Raw genomic sequence first — 19,656 nt, forward strand, 5'->3', positions numbered from 1 at the left:
CTGAGAGTGGAGCTGTGGCTTTGTCTGAGGGCAGTGCCAGTGTCCTGCAGGACCTGCCTTAGGAATGATCCCTGGAGCTGTGGTTGTGTCTGAGGGCAGTGCCAGTGTCCTGCAGGACCTGCCATCAGGAATGATCCCTGCTCTTGGAGCTGTGGTTTTGTCTGAGGGCAGTGCCAGTGTCCTGCAGACCTGCCACCAGGAATGATCCCTGGAGCTGTGGTTGTGTCTGAGGGCAGTGCCAGTGTCGTGCAGATCTGCCTTGGGAATGATCCCTGGAGCTGTGGTTGTGTCTGAGGGAAGAGCCAGTGTCCTGCAGGACCTGCCACCAGGAATGATCCCTGCTCTTGGAGCTGTGGTTTTGTCTGAGGGCAGTGCCCGTGTCCTGCAGATCTGCCATCAGGAATGATCCCTGGTGTCTGATGGGGTCCCTGCTGTCACCTGTGGAATGCTCCAAGCAGCAGCAGGGCACAGGGCAGGTGAGGAGGGGCAGGATCAGCAGTGTCAGCCCTGAACCCCCTCAGTGTGCTGCTCTGAGCTGGCAGCAGGCTCAAACATCTTCCTGGCCGTGTGCTGTTCCCTCTTCACGCTGGGGACCTGCTCAGTGTCCAGGTTAAATGTGCAGATAAATATTTGGGTTGTGCTGCTGCCTTCCAGGACAGTTCCATGCTGAGCCTTTCCAACAGCCTGAGCTGAGAATGTTTCTCTGAGTGCAGCTCAGGCTGCAGCTGCTGGTGATTCCCTGGAATGAGGGAATTCCCTGCACAGTGCAGAGAGGAAACTGCAGAATACAGTGAGCCTTGAGGGGGTCAGATGTTCTCCTTGGTGCTGTGAGAAGCATCTCTCCCAGCCCAGGCAGGGCAGATGCATCCTCTGCTGCATCCAGAATCCTTACACATTCATTTCCACAACTTCTGGAACCAAATCACTTCATAAAGCATGTACAGAATGAAACCTTCCCTGTGAGGAGTTTGCCCACTTTCTGATAACAAAGAGATATTTGTTCATCTCTGCTACATCTTCACTGTTCATTCATGCATGCACACGTGAATATGTAAGTGAACTTCTTGTTGCATCAAACTCTGAGCAATATCAGCTTTATTAATAACAAGCAATACCAGTTTATTTCCATTAATAACTCTCTTGTAAAGTACAGCTCTGTACAGCTAATCTTTGGAAAAGTATCTCTTATGGAACTCAGTGCTCAAAGCACTAAAATAAGGCAGCTGACAGGTTTTATAGAAAATAATCAGCAAAAATATCAGATACAGTTCTCTCAAGGTGCTGTGTTTCTGCACAGCCCATGATGGACTCCTTGCTCAGCTTCAGGTTAATGCACTTTATCCAGATAAAAGCAGGTGGATTCCTGGTGCTGCAGTAGCATCTCTGCTCTCAGGCAGGTTTTACCTTTAGGAATCAATGTGGCAGGCTCAGGGCTGAACCTGCAGGAATTTTGCTGATTGTGAAAATGATACCCCAAGCTGAGAAACCTGCAGAGTGGAAAAGTGAGGAGTGTTTTCAGCTCTCTGAATTGGCTGCTTTATCAAGCTGGTTTTGAACTCAGATTTATATCTGGTCAGGATTTTGGTAGCTTTTTGCCAAAATAACCTTGTTGTTACAGTCCTAATTAAACCAAATTATATGCTTAGGGGCACTTTTTACTCTAATAGTTTATTCTGTGTGTATAAAATAAGTGATACAGGTACAGCCCACATTTCAGTCGTTGGCATTGACAGAACGTTCTTTTTTTTCCTGTACTGAAATGATGCAAATTGGTGTGCAGTTAAGTTCCTAAGTGCATGCTCCTTTGAAATGATGGTATTTGGCCCAAGTGTGGGGTTGGTTGGGATTTTGTTTGCTTTTTCTTGTACTGTAGGGTAAGGCATGATCTTGGCTGAGCTCTCCTGGAACCCTGTAAAGCAAATAACTTCGGGGGCTGTCCAAAAAACTGCTGGTGTTTCTTGGGAAGGTTTTCTTGTGGGATGTTTGTGGCAGTGATGCAGCCCCTGGGGACTGTGCCTCCATCCCTGAAGTCCCGGGAGAACCTTTGTTCCAGGGGCCACCGAGGAGTGGGAGAAGCCTTTGTGCAAGAACAAAGGGGGATTGTGTCAGAAGGGGGAGAGGGAGGGCAGGGGGCTCGGGGGCTCTTTCAGAGGCACTGCAGGGATGGATCCACAGCCGCAATTCCCTGAGAAATCCTCCCTGTGATCCGGCTCCTGCGTGGGAGATAAGATCTGCTTTTATTGTGTGCAAATTCTTGGCGGTGAATATTTGATACGGTTTCCTTAATTAAAACACCACGCCTCTTGTACCGCTGTAGCCTAAAGCGAAAAGGCAGGCAGGGGGCTGGACTGTGGTGTTACTGCTGTGCTTTTAAATAACCAACAGCTTGTGTCTCACTGACTGAGGCTGGAAGAGTGGCTCTAGTGCAGGCTGGAAGGGAAGCTCGTGGGTGGCCAGGGTGAAAGTGCAGGAAATGTAGAAGATGAAGCCTGGCAGAGGTAGTGGGTATTGCTGCTTGGGTTCCAGAGTTTGGCAAAATACACTTTTAGTGTAAACAACACACGGGCCATGCCTAAAACACCCCCGTGGAGCCTGGGGATGGTTTGAGATGGAGCAAAGCACAAAGAGCAGAGCATCCAGACCATCCCTGCTCCTCAGGGTCACACTGGACTGGCCTGTGGGTCTCTGATGCTTGCAATCAACACAGACATTGAGGCACGAGTTACTGGGAAAAGGGGAAAAGTTCTCCAGGTTCTTGTGTTCCCTGGATAGCCAAGTGTGGTGGCTGCATCCCAGGAAATGACTGTGGCTAAACTGGTCATTAAGCATCAGAGGAGTCCTATTGGCTGGGATTTCAGATTATTTGTTGTCCTGTTTTGAATAAAATGGATCTGTGTCCCTCAGCAGAGCTGGAGGCCGAGCACTTCATGTGTGCTGTGCTTCACTGGGGTGGGTTTGTCACTAAGGCCCCTGGCAGTAGTGCTGTGGGGAAATTTGGGTGGCAGTGTCCTTACATCCTGCTAGAATCGCTTGGATAAAGACAGTGGAGCCGTTTGTGCCAAGTGTGGGCGAGCAAGCAGCTGGGTTGACCAGAGTGAAGGTGGGAGGGAGATAAAATGGGAGACCAAAGTGGGCTTGTAACAGGAAGGGGAGTCTGGATTGCTGAAACCAGAACCTGAACTTCATCACATAGCAAAGGGAGAAGGCGGATCCAGTGACAGGATTTGGTGTCAGGACCGGAGATTAAGAATTCCATGGCTTCAAAGCAGTGTGAAATGCTGGTGTGTCTGCCTGTCACTATCAGTGTTAATTTGAATTTTGGGTGGCTGGTGTCACTGCTCCTCCTCAGGCTCCAAGTGTCCATGGGCACTTTCATCATTGCCACAGGGCAGTGTCTGCCGAGGGCACAGGGACCCTGCATCCTCAGAGCCCTGCTCTGGCCTCAGAACCAGCGGGTGATTACCTTTGAGTCACCTTTCTAATTACTGTAACCTTCACTTGGGGACGATTTATCGTTCTGTGCTGTGCTCAGCCGTGTCTGTAGCCTGTTAAATATGGGACAGCATCACAGAATGGATTACATCGATCGTCCCTGCAGCCCCAGAGCGGCCCTGCGGTGGCTGGGGGTGATGGTGACAGGGGTGACAGAGGTGACAGTCACTCCCTCAGTACCCTGGGGCTCGCTGGCTGGTGGCACCAGCACAGGGCAGCTCCGGCTCTGTCCGGGCGGTGTGTCCGTGGGGATGGGCGCGTTTGAAGAATGAAGAACTGCATTTGTTGTCACCTCTGTGTGAAGCCAATGGGCCGTTTTGCATAAAGGACTCAGCTACAGTGCTTGCAGCAGCTGGGGGCACTTTTTGTGAATTAATTCCCAGTTCCCCTTGCCTTGCAGGGTCCCAGCCCTTGATGGTGAGCGGGCAGCTGCCTCACCATGAGTTACTGGAGTCTGGATAAGAAGAGCTGCCTGCAGTACTGCCGCCACTTCCTAGCGGACAACGGCGCGTTCCACGGTGAGTTAAGAGTTATTCTGCATTTGCGGCTCGGAGTTATTCTGCATTTGCGGCTCGGAGTTATTCTGCATTTGCGGCTCGGAGTTATTCTGCATTTGTGGTGCGCGTGTTCCCTGCTCCGGCAGCCGCTGACACTCGGGACCCATGTCGGCATTTCCTGGGGGGCTGGGGGGCCGTGCCCCGAGCCCGAGCCCCCCCGGGCCGTGCCCGTGCCCCGAACCCCGAGCCCCCCGGGCCGTGCCCGTGCCCCGAACCCCGAGCCCCCCGGGCCGTGCCCGTGCCCCGAACCCCGAGCCCCCCGGGCCGTGCCCGGTCCGTGCGGGACCCCGGGAGTGCGGGGGGAGCTCGGCGGGGCTGCGGCGGTGCCGCGCGGGGGCGCCAGGGGGCGCTACGGGACCGAGCCCCGCCGGTACCGGGTCCGACCCGATCAGACTCGATCGCCCCTGGTACCACCGACCCCCCAGTCTGATCCACCCCTCCGGTACCACCGACTCCCCTCCGGTGCTGGATCCGACCGATTCCCCTGGTACCACTGATCCCCCCCAGTCTGATCCACCCCTCCGGTACCAGCGATCCCCTCTGGTGCTGGATCCCTCCGATCCCCCCCAGTCTGATCGACCCCCCCAGTCTGATCCACCCCGATCCACCCCTCCAGTACCGGGTCCGATCGAGCCCCACCAGTCTGATCCACCCCTCCGGTACCACCGATCCCCCCGTCTGATCCACTCCTCCGGTACCAGCGATCCCCCAGTCTGATCCACTCCTCCGGTACCAGCGATCCCCTCCGGTGCTGGATCCAACCGATTCCCCTGGTACCAGCGATCCCCCCACTCTGATCCACCCCTCCGGTACCACCGATCCCCCCTGGTGCTGCGGGGGCTGGACCCACTGTGGTTGCCCCGGTGCTCATAGCCCCGGTGCTCGCAGCCCCGGGGGCAGGCAGAGCTGCTGGGCTCACTGGAGCACCGAGCCCTGCAGAGAACCGGCACAGCCGGTGGTGGCAGAGCCGGTGGTGGCAGAGCCGCTCGGGTCACTGCTCCCTGTGCTCCAGGTGCCACGGGCTCGGGGCTGCAGCAGGTCTCATCTCACAGCTGGACCCGTCTGCTGCCGAGGGAGTGGCTTCCTAAAGCTGTTCTTGTATGCTTTATTCCCTCTGAGGTCAGTAATTAAAACCCGTCACTTTAGGGCAGATTTATGGCACTGTTAATACCAGCAGCATGGAATGGCTGTGAATTAAAGATAGAAATGCTCTTCTCATTCAGAGCAAAGGGTTTGTTTTCAGTAGAGAACATACAGCTCCATTTTCAGTGTGTTTGTCAGGACTGGAGAGGTGAGCAGCCCACTGTAAAACAAACTGGATCTGTGTTTTTCTCACTGTGGTTATGTCACCATCAATGAAATTAATGGCTTAGTGAGAGAATTAATCACTTGTCAGTCTGTGAATCTTCCTAATGAAAGCCAGTTTAGAGAGAGCCCTGATTTTCCCTGTACTGCTTTTTTCCCTTGCCCATGAGCACTTCTAGTTCTATTTGGGACACCATAAGAATGTTAATAATTTTCTGTAAGTCAGTCTGTCAGTGCTGTTGTCACATTAATTTGTGTGTGCTGTGCTTGGGACTTGTGTTAGAGGGAAAGTGCTGCCATCTCCAGAACCATTCTATTCTCCAATGAAATAAATCCCAGGAATGAATCCATCAGGCCACCCATGGGGTCCCAGTGGTTTTGGTGGGACCATGTTCCTTCAGAGCTCCCTCTGACCCTGTGGAAGGGATGTGTTCACCCTCAGCACTGTGGCAGTGCTTTGGCAGTGTTCATCCCTGCTCTCCTGCACCAGTGTGTGACTGCAACAGCTACAGGGATGTGTGTTTGCAGCTCTGCTGTTCCAGAACAGTGAAAGAAGAGTCAGGTCCATGCTCTGTGACCTGAGGTGGTGTTTCAGCACAGAGCAGCACCCTGTCTTTATCCTGCTAACGGTGCAAAGGCTGGATAATGATCCATCAGCACAGATTCCCAAAATCCATGAACAGCTATTGAGGGATGAGTCTGTAAAGTGATAATCATCTACAGCCCAAGGATAATTAGCAGGAATCCTAGACCAGAAAGATTTCATGGCCTAATTTATTTCTCTTTGATTGATGACCAGATAAGATTAACCATTTTCCCCTGACAGAATCCATCAGGGCTCCCCATTTGTCTCCTTTAACCTCAGCAGACACTGCAGACAGTTCCTTTGCCTCTGAGTGCATGGAGGGGCCGAGTTCCCCTGGGCAGTGACAGAGGTGACAGCCCCACAGCATGGGCTGAGGATGTGTGCCTGTCCCAGGAGTTGGGGTGGTGTTCTGGTGCTCCTCCAGGGCTGTGCTGCTCATTCAGGCTGCTCACAATATCCAGGTGGGACAGCTCAGAGGTGTCAGGGCTGTCTGCAGTGATTGGAACTGAACCTGGGAGCTGCAGAACTGGGAAAAGTGTCCCACAGGGCCAGCCAGTGTTCTTAAAAAGCATGGGAGTGTCTTTAGAAGGATTGGAAGTGCCTGCACAGGTACACAAGAGGAATTTTGCTGCCCAGCTGTGCTCATCTCTGGTGTTTCCTTCACACCCTTGTGACATCTGCATTGCTTTAAGCACCTGAGATGTTCCATTTGTTCACCTGCTGAGGAGTTCAAATGCAAGAATTCATGGACTGCATTAATAAAAATGCTGAAGCTCTGTGTTTTACTGGAGTGATTTAATTGTTCTGTAAAAAAACCAATAAAAAACCAACCACCAACACAACCCCAAACAAAACCAAAGCTGCCCAAAAAAAAAAAAAAAAAAAAAAAAAAAAAAAATCAAAAAAAACACCAAACCCAAAAAAAACCAAAAGGAAAAAAGGCTCAGCATGCTGCAGGAGCTCCCAGCTGAGCCTGCAGCCCTGTGCAGTGCAGGAGGAGGACAGCACCTGCCCCCTGGGATGCATTAGTGTGGGATGTCACATCCCTGCAAGGCTGGAGGGGGCTTGGAGCACCCTGGGATAGTGGAAGGTGTCCCTGCCCATGCAGGGGGTGGAACAAGGTGAGTTTTAAAGTCCCTCCAACCCAAAGCACTCTGATTTTGTGATCAGTCAAAGCAAGATGCAATTTTGAGTGTTCAGGAGGAAGATGAAGATGTTTAATGCATTTCTGGGCAGTGTTTGAGCAGGGGGAGCTCAGGAACAGAGAGAAGGGTACAGAAGTGGAGATGAGGTGAGTCAGGTTTGTTTACCTTAGGAAATCAAAGATTGAGAGGGGATGTGGCTGCTGGCTCTGAGTGCATTGCAGAGGGGAAGCTCAGGGAGGAAAAGGCTTATTTGAACTGATGGGGGAAGTTGGCACAAGAGCAATTTGAAAATTGTCCATGAGTATATAAAACAGGCCCAGGAAAAGCCAAGGTATTTTGAGTGGGAGATTGACAAGTTTTGGAAAAATTGTTCCAGCATTGTATTTGTGCTCTTGCTCTGAAGTTGTAAATGTGAATTTATTGAATAATGGGAAATAAGGAAACCTATCTGTGGTCCCAGTTCAGATACAACCAGCAGTGCTCCCCTTCCATGCTGTGCAGGGACCAGGCTCCTCTGCTGGGTTTGAGTGGTGCTCTGAGACACTTGCATGTTGTTAGACAAGAAGTGTTTATACACAGCTGTGGGGCTTTCCACAGGCTGTCTTTAAATAATGACTGAGATTTGTGTGTGTAATGAAGTACTGTGTGCACCCACACTGCCTAAGGCTCTCTCATAATTTCATAATTTTTTAAGGAAAAGTTGCTAATGGCCACGTTTGCAGGATATTAAAATTCTTATCTGTTTATGTCTGAGATCTTTGGTTACAGAAGTGGAGGTTGCTGCTGTGCCTTGTACTCTGGGGAGTCTTATCTGCCCAGAAGCAAAAATGTCAGTTTTCTTCAGCAGCAGCAGCAGTGAGATACAGCAGTGTGTGTGCACACAGAGAATAACAGACCAGAGACAGGCTGGGGTGAGCTGCTTTAGCAGTTCCTGCAGAACAGAGAAGACAAGCAATTAAAATGTTTGGAATAGCCTTGAGGATTTGATGAACCCACTTTCCTTCCTCTTGCAAGCAGTTCCCAAATACTAAGTACAGCATCCCTCGAGGCTTGGAAGAAGAGATTTTTTTTTCATGGATTTTAAGCTGTAAATGTTCATCATGTTTTGTTTGTTTGCTGGCAGTAACAATGTAGGAATGGCTGTGCTGTCAGAGCAAACATCCATTTAACTTTGCTACTAGATGGTCAGGGCAAAAAGTATAAAGGGAAAATCCTGTGGCTCCCAGTCAGGCAAGTGCTTCCCCAGCCAGAACTGCATCTAGATAATTGCAGGTTTTGTCATTGCATCTGATAGGTTTTTTTTTTTCTGTAACATTTTTGGAATTTATTTGTGCTTATGACCATCTGTGTGAATTAACCCCAAAGCTTGTGGTGGTTGGTGTGAGTGCTCTGGTTGGAGGGAAGCAGGAATTGAGGCTGTCAGGGATGAGCAGGTTGTGCTGCCCTGTTGTTTCCCCTTGGAAAGGAAATTGCCTGGAAGGTGACACAGGTCCCCAAGTCATCCTGGGCTCATCCTGGTGGCTTTGGCTGTGCAGCATCCTGACAAGGAAACCCCAGAGAACCTCACCTTGCTTCAGTGACCTTGGATTTCTGTGCCCAATGAGAACATTAAATGCCTTCTGTTCTCCTTTTTTACAGTCAGATGGACTGTTTTGGTTATTGGAGCACAAGATTTTTGGGGAGCAGTTGCAGAGCTTTGCCAGATTGCACAAAGCCTTCAGGCCTGACGTTTGCTGGATAATTAGCACTGCTGAAGCCTCGTGCAGGGCTGGGGGCACAGCTACAGATGCCAGCTGTGGGCTGCAGGATCCAGCCTCTCAGAGTTTCATAATGATGCTGGGAAAGCAGAATGAGTTACTAGTGCAGGAATTAGTGTTTGGGTTCATGTTCTGATGTATGTGGTGAAATACCACAGCTCATTCCTTCAAAGAGATGTGAATGGAAACGTGTTTGCAAGAAGAGCATTAAGGAATTGATGTATTAAAGTCCACTTAGATTTAAAAAGGGCCTGAAGAAACTCTGGATCTGTTCATGAAAGGAGGAGTCTCATGTGGGATCTGTCTCCAGACAATGTTTCGGGTGATTTTGTTCTCATGCCAAGTATTTTCCCCCTTTCATTTTTGTGTTTCTCGGTTTTCCATAGAACCATGTCTTCATTAACGATAAATGAGTTGATATCATTTTTATCAGATTAAAGCTTTTAAGTTTTCCATGCAGTTACACAAAGTTTTATTCATTGCTGGCTGACTTTTCACGAGGAGATTGTCTCACAGTTCAGATCTAGGATTACACTTGGCTGATGATTATGAAGATGTTGTTATCTCCTTATTTCATTATCTATTCCCTGTAAGAGGTGTTAGTTCTCTAATCAGCTTTTCTTGCTCTTTAGCAGAATTAGGCTTTGTACTGGTTTCCAGCTATTTTGACAGTGATAAAGGAAAACCCAATGAGCTAGAAAATGAACCTTCCTCTGATGCTGTAATTTCCAAACTGTTAGTTAAATCATATTCTCATTTATTGGATAATGGATATTTTGCAGTAGAACTTGCAGGGCTGTGTCTCTGTCCAGTAATCTGAGCCTGGTGAGGTGTGGGCAGGAAACCTGAGTGGGAAGGACAGGCGTGGAGTGAGGCTGCTGTTACCTTTCCTGCCAGACCTTAGCCCAGGACTGTGCAATGCCCTTGGGACAGCAGTGGTGGCTGGAAAGATCTTGTGTGATGGTGATTATTGATGTCAGTCAATTACAGGTAAAGGAAAGTGAGTTTTTTGCTCAGAAAGCTGGTTTGTCACCATCACCTCTGTTGGATCTGTGTGAGCTGTGGCTCTGCAGAGCATTCCCAGCAGGAGCCTGTGACCTCTGGGAGTGAGGGAAAAGCCAAGCACACTGACAGGGCTTGGGATTAAATGCAGAACATGCAAAACCTGGCTCGACACTGTGGAGTTGTCATGGGGATTGATTTTTTTTTTTAAGTTAAATAAACCCATAGGTCTTCTTATACCATTTGGCATGCCAGCTGAATTACATAACATCTTCATTTGTTTGCTGTAATGTTCTTCTAACCTATATAACATGCTTGAATTTCTAGAGGCATGTAGCATTTAAGCATGTCTGGTTTTAAAAGGGAGTTTATTTTGGGGACAAAATAATGAAGAATGTATTGGTGATTGTGTAAGGTTTCTTACAGAGCAGCTGTGGTGTTGAAGGTGCTTTTGTATAGCTTGTCTTATAATTACCAGAACAGTAGGAGTGTGAGTAATTTGCATTTAACACATTATCAAGTGCAATCTGATCTATCAATAATTAAACCGTACAGCAGTGACAGTTTATTTTTTGCTGTTGAACTGCAGCTATAGCACATCATTTCAATGTACATGAACTGGTAACCTTCTGGAGGCTTCAGAGTGGTGATTCCAGATGAGCACGGTGAGCTGAGCTGGGAGCCAGAGCTGCCCCATCTCCCTTGCTGGCTGGCAGTGGGTGACACTCCCTCCTCAGAGTGGGACTGGTGCCACCTCCTGCTGCCATCCCAGCCTGGCAGTGCCATCAGAGCCACAGCTGAGAGCTCCTATGTGGCTCTGGGCTCCTGTTTCAGGGTGCTGGGCATGGTCCATGGATACCCTGCAGAGTGCTGAGCTCTGTCCTGGGGCTGGGGGAAGGTTCCCTGTGCTAGCAACAGCTGAGAAATAAACATTTTTCAGGAGGTAAAACACTCAGCTCCGCTTGGATCTTGTCTCCCATCCCACTGAAGTTCTGCAGCCATGTGGATCTATGAGGGTTTTATTTTTTAGTGGCTTTTTTTGTTTTTGTTTTTGTTTTCCTCCTCTGTCACATCGTCTCTCGTGTAACTTTTTCCCGGCCTGAGCTAGACAAACTCTGTCTCTTTTATTGTTGTCACAATGTTTGGGAACACTGCTGGGAATTCCTTTGGTGTGCTAATGTAAATGTCACAGTGGAAGAGCCAGCTGAAGAGGGAAAGGATTAGAAAATGCACTAAGTGAAAGATGTGAGCCATTGTATGTGGAGCTGACTTCATTCTTGCTGTGCTTTCCAGCCCTGCGAGCCCTTGGGCTCCGTTGTGAGGAAGTGCGATTTATACGAGTCTGAAAGCAAGGCTTGCAATTTGTACAAGTCTGAAAGCAGGGCTTGCAATTTATACGAGTCTGAAAGCTCCTGCCCGTGTTCCACACCGCCTGTAAACCCCGATTTCGGGTGCTCCGGTGCACATTAAAGCAGCCCCGGGTTTCTCCAGGGGTTCTGTAGCTGCATCTCCCGGGGGTTCCTGCGCTGTCAGGGATGCACAGCCCGGACCGAGTGCATTACCGAGTGCTGCAGCTGTCTGAGCCTGCAGGTGGCTGTTCCCGGCTCGGGGACAGCGGCACAGCGGCAGGAGGAGGGGCACAGAGCCCGGGCAGAGGCGCTCGGGGCTCTCCGCTCCCGGCTGCGGATGCCGGGGTCACTCCGGAGCGGGGCTGGGTTTCCCCTCCCGCAGCCAGCCTGCGTCACTCGCCGTTCCCAGCGTGGTAATCCCTGCCCGAACGGCCCCGCTGCTGCCCGCGGGATTCCCGGAGCGCGGAGACAAGGCTGGGCTGTCAGTGAGTGAGGACTGAGCAGGGCGGTCAGTGAGTGAGGACTGAGCAGGGCGGTCAGTGAGAGCACGGACAGGACAGGACAGGGCAGTCAGTGAGTGTGGACAGGGCAGAGCAGGGCAGGGTGGCCAGTGAGAGCACGGACAGGAGAGAACAGGACAGAGCAGGGCGGTCAGTGAGTGCGGACAGGACAGGGCAGGGCGGTCAGTGAGTGCGGACAGGACAGGGCAGGGCGGTCAGTGAGAGCACGGACAGGACAGGACAGTCAGTGAGTGCGGACAGGACAGGACAGGGCGGTCAGTGAGTGTGGACAGGACAGGACAGGGCGGTCAGTGAGAGCACGGACAGGACAGGACTGAGCAGGGTGGTCAGTGAGAGCACGGACAGGGCAGGACAGGACAGGGCAGTCAGTGAGAGCAGACAGGACAGGACAGGGTGGTCAGTGAGTGAGGACAGGACTGAGCAGAGCGGTCAGTGAGAGCACGGACAGGACAGAGCATGGACAGGGCAGGACAGGGTGGTCAGTGAGAGCACAGACAGGACAGAGCACGGACAGGACAGGACGGTCAGTGAGTCAGGACAGAGCAGGGCAGTCAGTGAGAGCACGGACAGGAGAGAACAGGACAGGACAGTCAGTGAGTGTGGACAGGGCAGAGCAGGGCGGTCAGTGAGAGCACGGACAGAACAGGACAGCACAGGACACTCATCGAGTGCCGGCACCGGAGCCGCGCCGCCCGCAGCTGCAGCACAGCTGGAGTGAGCACAGCTGGAGTGAGCACAGCTGGAGTGAGCACAGCTGGAGTGAGCACAGCTGGAGCTGCCGCCGCTCCCTGGCAGCCCCTCGGCACGGACAGGAGTTACCTGCTGTCCCCTCCGCGACTGTGCCATGGCTCATCCCGAGCAGCAGTGCCCGGCTCTACTCCCAGGGATTGCTTTCCAAACGCGCTGGCTGTGAAGGCACGAAGATCAAACGGAGCCTTTGCTGCAGGGAGGATTTCCATTCTGCTCGCCGATAATGCCCGAGTTACAAATTTAATGGCAGACCTTGAAGTATATAAAAATTTAAGTCCAGAGAAAGGTAAGGATGTTTGAGTTTGGAATTGCCATAATGTGAATGGAAATGCTTATAGAAAAATGGGGTAACTTAACCCCTGGGATGAGTAAGTTGCAGTGTTTACGTGGATGTTGTTGGTATAACAACTGTGTATCTGTTCCTGAATGTTTAACAGGAAAACCTGGTGGGTTTGTATGGGCTGGAAAGTCAAGTCATTTCCTCCATGAAAACATGTAGTTTGTGTTTGAGATGCTGCTCTTTTGATGAGGACAAACTGCACTTCTGTGTTAGCCTAAATTATTACAAATGTGTTTGCCTTGAATAAAAACATTCTTGACCTTTTCATCTGTTGAGAATTTTGCTGTGGCTTTCAGTGGAGAGGAGTCTGATTTTTTTTTTTTTTCCTAGTAGCACTTATAAATAGTATAACACATTTGCAAGTGGTATGTGAAATTTGAATGAAAGTACTGGAATAAAAGATATCTTTCCAAGAATTGCAGGAGATGGTACAGAAAAGGAAGACATCTTGAATAACTTTCTTCAGTATCTTCTAGTTTATAACATCTAATTTTGTTCGAGTCAGTGCTCAATGGAAAGTGGCAATTAGCTTAAGCCTCTAAGTGGATAGATAGTAAATGCTGTAGATAGAAGGAGAAATCATGGTGGATTAAAGTTAATTTTTGTATTTTACTCATCCTTAAGGGTGTTGGATTATGTTCTTTTAAAGAAAACACTTAGAAAATACATTTAGCAGAAGAGCTTTCTTGCCAGATTTGTGTAGCTCAGAAGAAATTTTTGTGACAAGATTATCTGTAATTTAAAATCAAACTAATCTAAAATAAAGCCACCAAAAGTCATGAATCATACTTAGAAATATCGTCTTGCCTGTTACAAGGTGTTAGAAAATTTCAAGGCAGTGTTGGGGATTGATACACTTTTTTTCTTTGTATCTGTCACGGTCGATGTTAGTGGATATTTTTTATCTAGTGGAAGCCACTGGGAATAGACACAGCTATTGTATAAAAAGCAGAGCCTATTTTAGGCAAAAGTGAGTTATTTGTGGATGCTCTGCAGGGAGGGCTGTGCTGGGGCTGCTGTTCTGTCCCAGGTGCTGGTACAGAGCTCCCCACGGGGCTGAAGGAGGGCAGGTGTTACTGCCAGTGCAGCAGGTAATGGATACAGCCCCACTGAATAATTCACAGCTCTCTGGAGGGGCTGGCAGCAGGCAGGGTGTGTGTGGAGGAGCACATTGCACATGGAGAGCTCGGCTGGGGTGGAGTTCCAGGTCATTCTACACCTTCCTCACCAGATGTGACAGATTCCAGTCACCCATCCTTGGCTGTGGTGGTGGCACCTCTGTGTGAGGAGGTCAGTGAGGGCTCTAGGGCACTGAGTGGGTGTCCCTGGGTGTCCCTGCTGTCCCTGGGTGTCATTGGCTGTCCCTGGGTGTCCCTGGGTGTCCCCACTGTCCCTGACTGTCCCTGCTGTCACTGGCTGTCCCTGGGTGTCCCTGCTGTCCCTGGGTGTCATTGGGTGTCCCTGGGTCTCCCTGGCTGTCCCTGGCTGTCCTTGACTGTCCCTGGGTGTCCCTGCTGTCCCTGGGTGTCCCTGCTGTCCCTGGGTGTCATTGGCTGTCCCTGGGTGTCCCTGGGTCTCCCTGGCTGTCCCTGCTGTCCTTGACTGTCCCTGGGTGTCCCTGGGTGTCCCTGGGTGTCCCTGCTGTCCCTGGGTGTCATTGGCTGTCCCTGGGTGTCATTGGCTGTCCCTGGGTGTCCCTGCTGTCCCTGGCTGTCCCTGCTGTCCCTGGCACTGAAATTTGGCCTCTCAGAGGTGGGGTCCTGGCCAGGCTCCCCTCTGTAGCAGGGGCTGTGGCAGTGCCCTGTTAATGTCCTTATTAAACTGCTGTGGGACTCCTGTGCCTGCAGCTGGCCAGGCACTGAGTGCAGGCTCTGGAATACTGGTTTGTAAAGGAATTAGCCTGGAATATCAAACTGGTATGGAAGGCATCAGTCTGCTGGGAAGAACTTGGTCCTCCACATGTTCCACTCCAGTGACAGCCTAAATCAGCATTGAGCACACTCACAAGAAGTTAGCACATGCACATGGCAGCTGTGGCAGAGGGAAAGCCTTGAGGAGGTCTGGCATGTCCTGAGGAGGTGGCCCAGTGCCCCCTGACCCCAGTGGGGCACCACAGAGTGTCCCTGGCACGGCCCTGCTGAGGGCTCTGAGGGTGCTGGATGCTGTGGCTCAGTGTCTGCTCAGGTCTGCAGAGGATGTGGCTGGCCAGGCAGTGACGAGGTGATGTGCTTGCTGAGCACTCTGTGCCTGGGTTTGGTGCTTATGAATGAAATCTGCTCTTTCTTCAATAAATCTACAGAACGCTGTCATGGTGTTGGGGGAAATGCTGTTTACTGGAGAATGTTGTCTTTCCAAAGCTCTGGGCATAGATTGGAATTGTTGAGGTAACTCCTTCAGTGCTCTTCTGGAGGCTGAGCTGCCCCAGTGCCACCCTGGGGTCAGTGCTGGTGCTTGGGGACACCAGGGGTGAGCAGAATGTACTGACACAACCCTTCCCAGCTCTGTCCAGCACTGAGCCTGCTGCAGGGGCTGTGTGTGCTGGATTTTCCTCTTTCCTTCAGCAGCTGATGCCTCAGGGAGCATGTGCTGCTCTGTCTCCTTGCATGACTGAACTGGGAGCTGTGAGGAGCTCCAGGCTGGCTTTTCTTTTCCCTGGAAGTGCCAGCAAAGCTGGCTGTAGGGCAGGGAGCTTGGGCCTGTGCTGGGGCAGGTTATCAATGGCAGCACAGCAGAGAACGGGCTCAGAGGTGTTCCCACATCACCAACAGAAACATTGATCAGCCTGAAACTCAGAGGCACGGAACAGCATCATTTCCAGTCATAAAACCACTTGGGTGTTTGAGACTGTCAATTCACTGTTTGCCCACAGGTGACTCACTGTCGGTGACTTGCACTGAGGTAATTTAAAATAGAATAGATAAACATGTTTCTTTAGCAAAATGACTGTTTCTGAGGAGGGTGAATAAATTAGTTCGTATCATTTGTTGCACTGCAGTCTCCATTCATTACTTTTAAAGGTTAATTAACTTCACCTTCTGTTCTATTCTGCTTTTTCCCCTCCTCGAGTCTCTAGTGCAGCCCCAGATGTGGCTTTGTGTGGCAGCCTGGAGGGGAGCAGTGCTGGCTCCAGCCCTGGGGACTGATCCCATCCCAGCTGCTGTCACACCTGGCTCTTTGCTGCTCAGACATCACAACTGATGGGGCTGGGGCACTTCATCCTCTGCACAACTGTGTGAGCAAGCTGTAGCAAGGGCCTTTGGGTGGTGGGGTTTTTTTTCCCCTATTTGTTTGTTGAATTGGTGAAGTTAAGTGGGAGGTGTGACACATAAAGGGCAGTGTGGTGAACGAGGGGGTCTGCCCTAGCTCAATATGTTGTGGTGGGAATTGTAATTTATTTTATCACACAGCACAGGCAGGCTGAGAACAAGGTCTGGCTCACCGATGTATGATCCTTATTTATGTACTTATTGATTTTTTCAGAGGGCAGATATGGCATTCTGGCAGGGAAGGATCATGGTTTACTGTTCACCTCTGCATCCAGGGGCACATCCTGGGATGCTCAGCTGCTCTCTGCCGGCTGGGAGGGCTCGGAGGAGGAGCCCCAGCTGCAGGGAGGGGGGGATTGCCCGCCTGAGCAGAGCTTCCCTGGCCTGGGGAGCCCTGGCCTCTCCTCTGGGGCCATGGCACAACCCCTGTGTCTGCTCACACTGGGGAGGGTGCTGCTTGTCTCTAAAGCCACCCCGATGGGGCACAGGGACACCACACCCCCCTGTGTGCCCATCCTCCCCTGGCAGGGGCAGCAGAAACTCCCCTGCTCCTTTTCTTCCCACCTGCTTTACCCACAGCTCTGTAGTGTCACAATCAGCTGCTGTGCCCTCCCTGCTGAGGGATCCTCGAGGAAGAAAGAGGATTAGGATGTGCAAACTGAACTGTGTTTGCCTAATAAATCTGTGCTCCTTGTTCACCCCACTGATGTGACAAAGTGCTTTGGCACTTGGCCATGGCTGTGCTTAACCGATTGTGCTTTTCAGTGTTGACAAAGGGCTAATTCCATAGTCCTGATGGAAAACTCACAGTCCTCAGCAGCTGTGCTGCAGTGACACCAGGGCTCTCACAAGGGACAGCTCTGGTGGAGCTGTTCCTGAAGAAAGGATGAAACCTGGGCTAATTGCTTGAAGAAATAAGTGGAACTTTGCTGAGCTGGCAGGAGAAGGGGTCCTGGGCTGGGGTGGAGAACGTGAATTATTCATGGTGTCCAGCTGGGGCACTGGCCTGGCAGGACATTTCTGCACTGCAGTGCTCTGTGAAGTCTCAGTGAGGGAACAAAGCTTGCCATTAAGGATCACTCAGGCTCTTTTGGGATTATACTGTAATGCCAAGCTTTTGTTTGGATGCTTCTGGTTCCTTTCTGATCTCTTAAGAGCAAAAGAGGAGGCGGCCTCAGTCTGGGAAGAAACTCTGGGTTCTGGCATTGCAAGAATAACTGGGGGTTGTCAAGGATCAGCTTGAGAAGGTGGAGAGCAGAAACCTTTGACTTGTGATGTGAAAATAAGATGAATTATTGGAGATCCTGGCAGCACTGAGCCCACGGTGTCAATAGGGGAGGCTGGAAGAGCAGTTTCTGTGAAATATGTGTTACTCAGACGTGACTTCTGGGACCTACTGCTCCCAGGTTTTTCCATTTGTTTTGGTTTTTTTACTGAAAGAAAAAAAGACACTGCCAGGGAGCTCCCAGGCTTACAAAGAGCTGAAACATGCTGGTAGATCTTGGTTGTGCTTGGGGTTGTTTCTCCTTCTGGGTAGTGAATGGTTTTGTTCTTAAGCTTCACCCCTTTTTAGTTTGCATATTATTTAGTGACTTTACAAGCACGAGCTGCCTCCCAGAGCTGGGGATGTCCTTTGATTAGACACCACTCATGTTTGAGTGGTCTCAGCTTGTGTTTGGTTACTTGCTTTGATGCTCTGCATCTCCAGGGCTGAGATGAATCCTCGTGCCCTTTCCAGCCTCTGGTGTCTCTGCTGGTGCTGTGTGGCTTCCTCGAGGGTTCCTTGAGAAATGCACAAGTGTGAGAGGTTGATTGTCCATCTCATGTCCGTGGACTTGGCAGAGATTACCGTAAATCCTCTGTAAGAAGCTTAGTGTGAAATTCCGTGAGGCTGGAAGAGCTGCTGCGGAGCAAATTAAAGTCTGGCATAAAATCTGAGCTGTGGCATTTAAACCAAAACCCAATCCTGCCTGGGGCTGTGGAGGGCCCCAGAGCTGCACCTGCCCTCTGTCCCAGCCTCTCTGGCTGTTATGTAACCCCAAGCATCAGCACCCTGATGGCATTAGCGCTGTTCTGTGGGATTTAGATAAAATGTGTTCTCTGGGGGCAGAAAATGTGTTTAATGGCATTGCTGGAAGGGCAAAGGCAGAGCTCAGGATGAGTGAATGATGCAGGGTGGGGGATGAGGAGAGTGCAGGCAGACAGAACACTGGGGGCTCTGGGTTTGGGGTATTTTCACTGCTGGGACAGGGACAGTTCAGCTGTGTGCTGGGCTCCAGTGCATGGGGGCTCTTTGGGAAAGGGCCTTTCAGATCATGAAGTCCAGGCACCAGCCCAGCACCACCACAGTGTTCACCATGAGCTGGGTCCTCAGGAGCCACATCCACTCCTTTTTGAAATGTATTCAGGGACAGTGACCCCACCACTGTCCTGGCAGCTGTGCCAGGGCTCCACAGCCCTTCCCAAAATACAGAGTGAACCCCAAAACTCTGAGTGCAGGGGAGGAGAGCTGCTGCTGCTGCAGGTATAAAAGTAACTCCTGTATTTTATGGGTTCCTTTTATCTCTTCAAGCTTAATGTTGGCTTAATGCACTTGATGCCTATCATTTAGAAACCCAGTTTATATCCTCTTTCATAATTATACTTCTCAGTGTTTGCTAATGCTCTTTGTACCTTATTTAATCTTTTTGTTTTGTCAGATGGCTGTAACAGTAAGTCCATAAAAGCAAGATGAGACCAGACCTTTTGTCATTTGGTTGCATTTTGGAATATTAATTTCTTAACATATAGGAAAACAAAAAAACTGCTAGTGGACAGCAATAAGAAATTTGTTTTGATCTTTGATTTAAAAGTAAACTGATTTATCTCACCACAGTGGTATAACCTTTTGCTGTAGACTCTTGGCAGTAGAGTTTTGCTGCTAATGAAAAGGTAATAGTGTTTTCTTGAATAACTAAACCTCAAAGTAGCAAAAATTGGCCAGGATATTTATTTAACCTCAGAGAACGTGTTTTATGGGAGGAGGTGTTTTGTTTCCCCGCAGAGATGTGCCCTGTATAACAAAATGCTCTTCTGTTTGCCTGAAAAGGCTGCTCAGTGTAATGTCTTAATTCCCTAAATAATTTCCTTCTGCTGTGGGCTGCAGGGTCCTGAAGTCTTTGTGCTGAGGCACGAGAGCAGGCAGATGTGCACTCAGCACTGTGACTTAATGCTGGGAACTAGATTAAATTAAAGCACAGGAATTCCAGCCCAGGACACAGGGAGGTTTGTGGGGATCTGGGGGCTGGTGCCGAGCCATTCCCTGGTTATTAAAGGCTGAGGGCACGGGGATGGATTAGAGAGGGGATGGATGGATGGATGGAGGGCTGATGGGGATGGATTAGTGCTGCTGGAGCTGCTGCCAGGCTCACAGGGCAGCTGGGACCCACAGCTCTGCCTGGCATCCTGGGGCTGGGGGACATCCTGGGCTCCTGGAAACTCCAGGGCTTGGGGACACCCCTGGGCTTGGGGACACCCCAGGGCTCCAGGACACCCCAGGACTCCAGGACACCCCAGGGCTTGGGGACACCCCAGTGCTCCAGGACAC

General features: G+C 50.5%; 1 protein-coding gene across 1 annotated transcript in view; it reads left to right on the forward strand.

The window, feature by feature from the left end:
* The window catches only part of PLCH1 (phospholipase C eta 1), a 56,325-nt gene that overhangs the window by 6,146 nt on the left and 30,523 nt on the right, over nucleotides 1–19,656 (forward strand). The window contains exon 2 of the mRNA XM_033068936.2: nucleotides 3,876–4,010. Coding sequence (XP_032924827.1) covers nucleotides 3,932–4,010 — 79 coding nt within the window. The 5' untranslated portion in view covers nucleotides 3,876–3,931. The remainder of the gene's footprint in view (nucleotides 1–3,875; nucleotides 4,011–19,656) is intronic.

The sequence above is a fragment of the Catharus ustulatus genome, chromosome 10, assembly GCF_009819885.2.
Source record: "Catharus ustulatus isolate bCatUst1 chromosome 10, bCatUst1.pri.v2, whole genome shotgun sequence".
Classification (NCBI taxonomy): Eukaryota; Metazoa; Chordata; class Aves; order Passeriformes; family Turdidae; genus Catharus; species Catharus ustulatus.